General features: G+C 35.0%; 1 protein-coding gene across 6 annotated transcripts in view; it reads left to right on the top strand.

Annotated features, from left to right (window-relative positions):
• LOC118744217 overlaps positions 1–8239 on the top strand; it is a 240237-nt gene extending 231998 nt beyond the window's left edge. For all 6 annotated transcript variants that reach the window (XM_036477081.1, XM_036477079.1, XM_036477077.1 and 3 more), the window contains one exon: positions 5961–8239. In XM_036477081.1, coding sequence (XP_036332974.1) covers positions 5961–6819 — 859 coding nt within the window. In that variant the 3' untranslated portion in view covers positions 6820–8239. The remainder of the gene's footprint in view (positions 1–5960) is intronic.
• The last annotated feature ends 452 nt before the right edge of the window (positions 8240–8691 follow it).

Raw genomic sequence — 8691 nt, 5'->3', positions numbered from 1 at the left:
TTCTATATATGTATGTACGTCAGATAGAAAATATTTAGTACTAAAATAAAAAAAAACAGCCTCTAAGAAAAATCAAAAAAATAAAACTATTTCAAATATGAATTGCTGTCGCCATTCCGACTTGCTTGTATTTGTTTGAGCTTTCACCTGGTGGCAGTTAAAGTAAACAATCGGCCGCTTGAATTGACACATCTGTGGTTTAATTGGCACGCTTCTGGCAGGTATTTACACAGCTGAAATTATGTTTATTGAGCGCGCATGCTGCTACAAATTTTTAAGTTCGTAATCAAATAGTAAACACTCATGTGGTAATTGTGTCAGTTCGTGTGTGGGTGCTTGTGTTTCTTTCATTAAAAAAGTCCATTGAGTGTCCAATCGAGCGACGTCGGGTCAGGGTCTAACCTTCGTTCATGATTCTCAGTGAAAAACGTGACTGACGGTACCTATGACTACAGCGGGACTACATTGGACTGATAGGCATCAAAGTTTTTTTTTGTTCTGTGATGGATATCTTGTCAAAGAATCTTCTTGGCTTCACATAACCCCAACTTTCAGTACTGGTGGCGGAAAACTCACGCGTACGAAAAGGTGCAAAGATTTCAATATTTTATTTTAAGCCACCCATCTTTTGTGAAGTTTCGGTCCAGACATCTTAGGTCTCAGTTTTTTATTTTTCACCGAGCCGCTCTCCAAAGGACTGACAAAACTTCCTTTTTGGTACACAGCGTTTTTACTAACCGATCATTTTACAATATTTCACGAATTAACGATTCAAACTTAGCTTGGCTTTAAAATTGATCTGAATCTTCATTAAAACTTAACTAAATTAAAAGATCATTTATTCTTTATACCTTATAGGGGGGAAATTTGGAAGGTCAGTTGCTTTTTTTTCGGCAAAACAGCATTTTATTTCTCACTATAGTCTCCTGTTAGCGTGATGCATTTACTAGAGAATTTTCAAATTTTTTTACTTCCTTAAAAAGTCCTCAAAATAAGCTTTTGTTTCAGTAACGATCTCTTCATTTAACCCAAATCTCTCACCATCCAGCCATTTCTTTGGGTTTGAAAACAGAAAATATTCACTGGATATTCATTGTCTCGGATGCCGCTTAACATCTTCCCAGATAAGAGGTCTATAGGCTCAACCAACTCTCGCAACTTTCACGGACAACCTAGACGTTCGCAGAGCCTTGTGCTGATACGACCGCATCGAAACTTAGTAAACCATTTTTTAACCATTGAAATTAATCGCGCAGAATCTCCATACTATTTGCAAGGCATTTCCTTGGTTTCGGTAGTAGATTTTTAAAGCACAAAATCAGCATAAGAAATTCACTCTATCCATTTTCACGAAAAATTCCCGAGGTTGTCTGCTTTAAATGGCTGTCAAACACAAATTTAAAGAAGCAGATTGCTCGTAATTTCACAGTAGTCTGTAAAAGGGATCCTATTTGACATTTGCATTTAATATTACTGCGCGAAAAATTTCACGAACTACTGACTTTTCAAATTGCTCTCGGACTTATGTGCATACACTATTTTAGACATTTCTCATAAATAGTTCCGCTTACAGCTTCAGTTTTGACTCTTCTTGCGATTGCATTTCAATCATTTTAGTAATCATTCGGGCAAGTTCTGCAATTTACTTCCGAGTGAAATTGAATCAAACTCACTTTAAATTCGAATTGAATGGGGACGAGATTCACTCGAAAGTGAATTACAAAACCTGGCTGATTATATCAAAATGTTTCAAATATATAAATATGCTGTCAAAGACTTTACTATTAGGAATTATTAAAGCAGTTCCATAGACGTAAATGCTTCGATCTATATAATTTTATGCATGTGGTCAAATGCAACAACTACGATATGCGCATATATATGTATTTATAAATGTACAAATGTTTTATACTTATCATAAAATTTACAGCAGCCCTTCATATTTTGGTACATACATGCTTACATATGTTTTTAACTCTTCTGCTCTATTGCATTGGCTTTGCAACACAGCTGCCTCTACACTTGTAGGCCAGCGGGCTTAGAGTTCAAGAAATATGCTTTCCAATTTTATACATATTTGATTTTACTGTTCGATGTTATAGATACATTTACCACTGCTACTACATCTACAAAACCTCACAAAAAATGAAATAGTATACATGGCGTATACGTTATGTAGCGAGAAGCTTGATAACATTTCAGCTCACTTGTCTCGTGGTACTGTATAAATACCTTGTACATACATATGTAAACATACATACATAAGTATGTTTATGTTTGTTTCCAATTTCATAAATGTAAGAATTTATAAAATTTATTTATGGATGTTCAATAGCATTTCACAAGCTTGCAATACTTTGCGGGTTTGTAGCCAGTACTCTAGCATATATGTTTTTATGTGTGTGCATTTGTTGCTACATTTATTTCACTGCTCATTTCTTCCTGCCCAGCTAGCCTTTTGAAAGGCACAAATTTTCTTAGCAGCTGCTTGACTCATCGTTTGCCCTTTGGAAATTGGTTTTATTCATGAACTTATTTTGTAATGCAATTCAAAAACCAGATTTTCTGGTAGTTGAGTTAACAGCTTGTATGGTCGATTTCGGATAGTAAGCACGTAGATGTGGATTGTTTTAAGTTATATTAAAAAATTAGTTTTAATAGAAATACTATGAAGTTTCCAATAAAATATATTTTATTTTTAAATATTTGAAATATTTTTGCCTTTAACTTTTCCTCTGGCATTCATAACGAGAAGCACCTGAAACTCTCTTTAGACCAATGGAAACATTATTTTTTCCAAAAAATTACTAAGTAAACTTTAAGGAACTTGTGGGAAGAATTTTAATTTGTTTTGGAAACCTTTTCAATGCGATTCACTTTGCGACTGGTCGCTAGAAATGTAAAAGTTGCTTTTCAGAACTAAACATAAAGAAAAAATATACTTACGTATTTATTTATATTAAACCTTACCATTTTAAAGGTAAACAAAAATATTTCGCAGTACACACCTGAGGGTTAAAAATATTTGCACAGCAAATTTCGAAAAAAATTGTTTTTTTTTTTTGCCGAACCTAGGGATAGTAGGTTTTTCCGTTAACGAATATTAAAATTTTACTGAAAACGGAAATTCATTACTTTTAATATTTTTATTGAGCTTTGTACCACGATTGTTTATTAGGAAAAATTGAAAAAGCAACAAAGTCTAAGCGGTAGAAATTCATTACTTTGTGGGCGTATATATATCTACTCTATTCAATTAAGTTTGGGGTCGAATATATCCGACATACATTCACAAACAATTTTTTCAAAATTGCGTTTTTCACAGGTTTTGGTAGGATGTTTTAAAACACACCTTCAACAAATATTTTAAGGTCTTAGTATAAAAAAACCATGGAGTTATGTGCTATTTTTTTTAAATTCCTACCTATTTTCGATACTCTTTTATACCATTTTTTGCTTAGGGCCTTTGTGAATTAAGGACGATATGCTCCTTCTCATGAAAGACATACTGCAGAAATAAAAACCTTTTTTATCAAATAAATAAATAATTTTTTTTTATTTAAACCTTCTATACGAAACCAACGGAAAATCCATTTTTCCGAAAATTTATATTTTTCCGAAAATTTTTTCCAATTTAAAAAATTCTTTAAAAAGACATCTCTCGCTCGGTCTTGAGTAAGCAACTGTGTTCTACATATACATACATACATTCGCATATATAGAGATTTATATTTTTAGATAGTTGGCAACTCTCTTCAAAATTATTACTTCTGGATATAATAGCATTTATTAACATTCATTCAATAAAAACGCGTTGCAATATTTTATTTAAAATTCATATTTGATACATTAAAATTTTAAGCATGTGGTAACCCTATTAAAAATTTTGTAGTTTCACCCAGAGGGGATAAAAGGGGTTCAGCTCACAAAATTTGATGGATTATTTTGGAAGATGTGGAACTGGATTGACTGGATACTGTACTTTAAGCTTTTTTAAAAGACTTTTATAGTATATAGATTGAAATAACAAAAATAAGTATGCAAAAGTATTTAGTTTGATAGTACACACATTTCATTTTACGATTTGAATAAAATTGTATTCAAATAATTTTCTTATATTTTTTTTGTGACATTTCGTTGTCAATTTCGATAAATCAACTAATTTAAGTGTCTACATAAATTCTTAAAAACAGAAAAACTAGAAAATGATACTCACCGAAAATATTGCGTCCACACAGAATGACACCTTTGTTGAGACTGTGGAAAATTGCAATAAACTGATTAATCTTCACTTTCTAGCTTGAAGAAAAATTAATTTATCCAACTACAAATGTATGAGTTTGTACTTTCTTTTAATTAACTACATAGTACGGCACTTGCTCAAACTATTCTATGCTTTTTGACATCATAAATCAAACGTAAAAATAACCTGCAAATTTCGCCGATGACAGGCAGTAATTTCTAAAGTCAATACAGTACTTAGGATAAAAATAGACAAATATGTATGCGCATATGTATGCGACTTAACAAGCGTTTACGTAAGTACGTAGAAAACTGTATACCGTTTAAAAGCACAAAACTATGCAAATGGCATTGCTCAGCGAAATCTGCGACCCGGCAAAATATTATGAATGCCTGTGTGTTAGTGTGACGTAAGAACTTCTGTGCGGTTAAGTAAAATGTCACGTATACGCCATGTGCACTCGAAGTGTGTGAAAGAAAGCCTACGAGGGGCATGCTTGTGAATGGCTATGCATGTATGTACGTATTTTGGTTTTTCGTTTGTTTAAATATTAAATTGAGCGCAACGATTGGATTACTTTTAAAGGTTAAGGAGAGGGGTAAACGAGATAAATTGATTGCTAGGTTAAGCAAATGAATCGACAAAAAAAACAAGTGTGTAATACAACAGAGAATTAGGCTCGAAGCTAGGAAGTAAAAGGGACAAGAAAAGGGTTTTGTTGAAAGCTCTGAAAAGTTTTCACCGCGAGTATGATATGCTAAAATATGGTGTGAATGGAGAGAAATATTTCCAAAACAAATATAAAAAAAGAATTGATTGACTGACGGAGACGCTAAATTTCCAATAAAGTAAATAAGGGATGTACATACGATGTTGAAATGAGAGTCAATAATGCTGCAGTTGTTGGTGCTTAGAAAAGAGAAAATTAATTAAGGCAAGTTTTATCTATAAACACTTGTTTTCTAAGGATATAGTGTTCCATAATCTGAAATAGGTTAAAGTGAGTTACCGAATTAGATTGTCCACCACTTATGTTTATTTATTTATTAAAAACTTTTCTAAGTTTCACCTGTATGCATTCGAATATTTTAATCAATTTTTAACTAACGTCCTGATGAGCTATTGCCTTGAAACTTCAAATTTGTTACAAAACCCACTGGTAATGCAAGATGGTAATCGCTAAGAAAGCAAAAACGTTTAACACATTTTTTCATACGCTTGTACAACAAACAACTGCAGACAAAAGTATTGCATCTCGAAAAAAGCTGTGTGCTGATTTATCTGCAGCAAAAATGATCCAGCGTTAGGCTGGAAAATGTTACTGGTACTATAGAAAAAATCAGCTTAAGTAATGGCCTGCAGAGTATGTAAGTTCATGAATCGATCGCCACATAAAAAAGTAGAAGTTACCCCCATTTGTTTAATGATTCGGAGGTTGAATCATTTTGATAACTAAAACAAGTTTTTGTTAGATAGGTAATTGGATAAAAAAAAAAAATTCTCGTTGAAAGAGCATGAATGCCAATTAAGGTAACGCAGTTCTTTATTTTCATTTTCAAATAACTCTAAAGTACATTAATAAATAAGTCTATAAGTATATGAAAGAGACAGTGAGCATTTTTCTAATTATTTTGTGGAAGCATACAATAATTAAACAAAAGAGCCGAGTTCATTTCTGACTAACAAAACTTTTAAATTTTCTCCTTCTCCCTTCTAGCAATTGCCCACATGGTACGCCATCACGCGTACCGCTCATCGCCGGCGGTGGCAACAGCACCAGCAGCAGCGGCATGGGCCAAAACAACAGCAACAGCACCACGCATACAGATGATCAGAGAGGTGCGCGCAGCCTCCTAAACGCTACCGCTGCATCCTTTCATCGTCACACCCTCAATACATTCCAACGTAACGCCGCGTTACGCAAATCCGCCAATTTCACCGCCATACGCCGCGCTGGCTGCAACGTCCATACGACAAGCCATCATAGAAGTGGGAAAGTGAGCAGCTGCTATGGCGACACGGTAACCGATGAAACCTCCGACGATGGGGAGGACGCAGCTTACATGCAACGCGATGCGACGCCATCCGAACAATTCCGCCTCACAAAACTCAACAGCAACTGCAAACATAAGAGGAAGCATCACAGCAGCTGCGCGCACACGGCGGACGAACATGATTACTGCGATGCCAGCGGTGCGTCCACTGACGATGCAGACGGCGATGAAGATGCCGCCTCAATGACAGACCCCGACGACGCTGGCCCACAGGTGCCCATCAGCATTGTGCTGCTCATACTCATCTGCTATATTTGTTTGGGTACTGTGATTTTTGCTTTCTGGGAGAATTGGTCCATTGTGGATGGCGCCTACTTTTGCTTTGTCACCTTGGCCACCATTGGCTATGGTGACTTTATACCCGAGCGTACTTTTCATGGGCCGCATGTGCAGCTCTTTGCTTGTTGCGCTTATTTGCTGCTCGGCTTGGTGTTGGTCGCCATGTCTTTTAGCATACTGGAGACACAGCTGATGTGGAAGTGCAAACGAATTGCGGTGCGACTGAAGTTGGCCAATGATTGATAGTGGCGTAGGATGTTGTGGCGGCGTAGAAGCGCTGGAGTGGTGGCGCAATTTCTGTAGAATACATAGAAAGCAGGGAAAGCTTATAAACAATAAGCTATGAATATGTGTAGCTGCATAAGTAGAGGATAATTAGTGGTTATATGGGAAATGTAAATATGTATGGCGTATAAGCTCTTCTAAGCGTAAAATGTAATATACTTACATACATAAGTAAATAGATTTTAAATGAACGTGTTATATAGGAATATTTTTAGTAAAACGTAGAAGTAAGCCAAAAACGTTCAGATCCTTCATTATTTGACTGTTCTTAGTTGCTACTTAGAATGACGTATTAGCTAATCTTTGGTAGTAGTTTCAAATAATTTACAGCCATAAAAAATATCTGATTCTTCACCTTCTTATTTGGCGTTGTAACCGCCTTAGCGATTTGGCCGCGTTCAACAAAGCACGCCAGTCGTTTCTCTGCTGTGGCAACTGACGCCAATTGGAAATGCCAAGTGAAGCCAAGTCCTTCTCCACTTAGTCTTTCCATTGCGTTGGGAGCCTCTGTGCTTGCTGTTTTTGCTCGCGGACATATTTTTTGCATGTTCTGACATGCACTAATTTGACAGATATTTTTTTATAGTAAACTATTAAAAATTTATAGTAAACTGTTGAAAAAAAAAAATTTCAAAATTATTATTATTTTTTGTACCATCATCGCGTACCTTTTTTCTTTAGTTTTATACCAAGCAAAACTTGTGAGAGCACATTTCGTTACCTAAAGGGGAAAAGGTGCCAAGAAGATTTTTTGAAACTGTTCAGGAGAGACGAAAAATCGATGTAGTTTCGCATTATCTTGAAATTTGAAAACTAAATTTTGAAAAAAAGTGGACTTGACACGTTTAGGTGGCAATATCTTTATCAATACACATATTCGAATCCGATTGAATTTTGAAGCAAAACTCTTAAATACATTTATTTTAAGTATGGCAAACCTATTTAAAATTAATAGAAAATTTATATTCAAATTTACATAATTTTAGCTAACTTAGTTAATCCTCTACCGCATACGAAGCCAAATATTGTGTCACTAATTCGACAATTTTTTCCAACCTAATGAGAGTAATAAAAATGTATCAAACTCATAAAATGCATTTAGAAGTTAACTATGAATAACGGTACGTAATTTGCCCATTTTTAAATGATATTCGTGGGTGCTTGGTCGAAAAACCACTATTCGTGTGCGCGGAACTCAAATGAAAAAAGGAACAGGAAAATTGTTCTCGAAAAAGATTTTTTTATTTTTCAAATCACGAATGCTCTTATGTGTCTATTGATAATTAGTTTACCGCTACTTACCTTTTTATACCCGAGCGCTCTTGTGCACAAGGGTATTATAACTTTTTTCACATAACGGTTGTTTGTAACAGGCAAAACGAATCGAGATAGATACAGACAAATGTACACATAAATGATCAGAATGAAACGAGAAATCGATTAAGCGGTGACTGTCTGTCCGTCCGTCTGTCCGTCTGTCCGTCCGTCCGTGTACACGATAACTCAAGCAAAAATCGAGATACCTTAACCAAACTTGGTACGTACACTTCTTTCGTTCGTAGGACGGATGGTATTGAAAATGGGAAAAGCGGACAATAACCACGCCTACCTCCCATATAACGGTAATTTTCAGAAATACAAAAACTTCGATACTTTAGTAACTACTGAAGATTATTCACTCAAAATTGATATTTACAATAAATTTTAGACGAAAAATAAGAATATTATAAATTTTTGAAAAATGGGCATAGCCACGCCCACTTATGGTTACATGTGCATATCTTGGTAACCGCTGCACCAATTTCTTCCAAACTTTTGACTGTTGTTGGC

The sequence above is a fragment of the Rhagoletis pomonella genome, unplaced genomic scaffold (assembly GCF_013731165.1).
Source record: "Rhagoletis pomonella isolate Grant_MI unplaced genomic scaffold, Rhpom_1.0 Rhpom_scaffold_00008, whole genome shotgun sequence".
Taxonomy (NCBI): domain Eukaryota; kingdom Metazoa; phylum Arthropoda; class Insecta; order Diptera; family Tephritidae; genus Rhagoletis; species Rhagoletis pomonella.
Note: the sequence above shows the minus strand (reverse complement) of the source record. Positions and strands in the feature narration are given on the sequence as shown.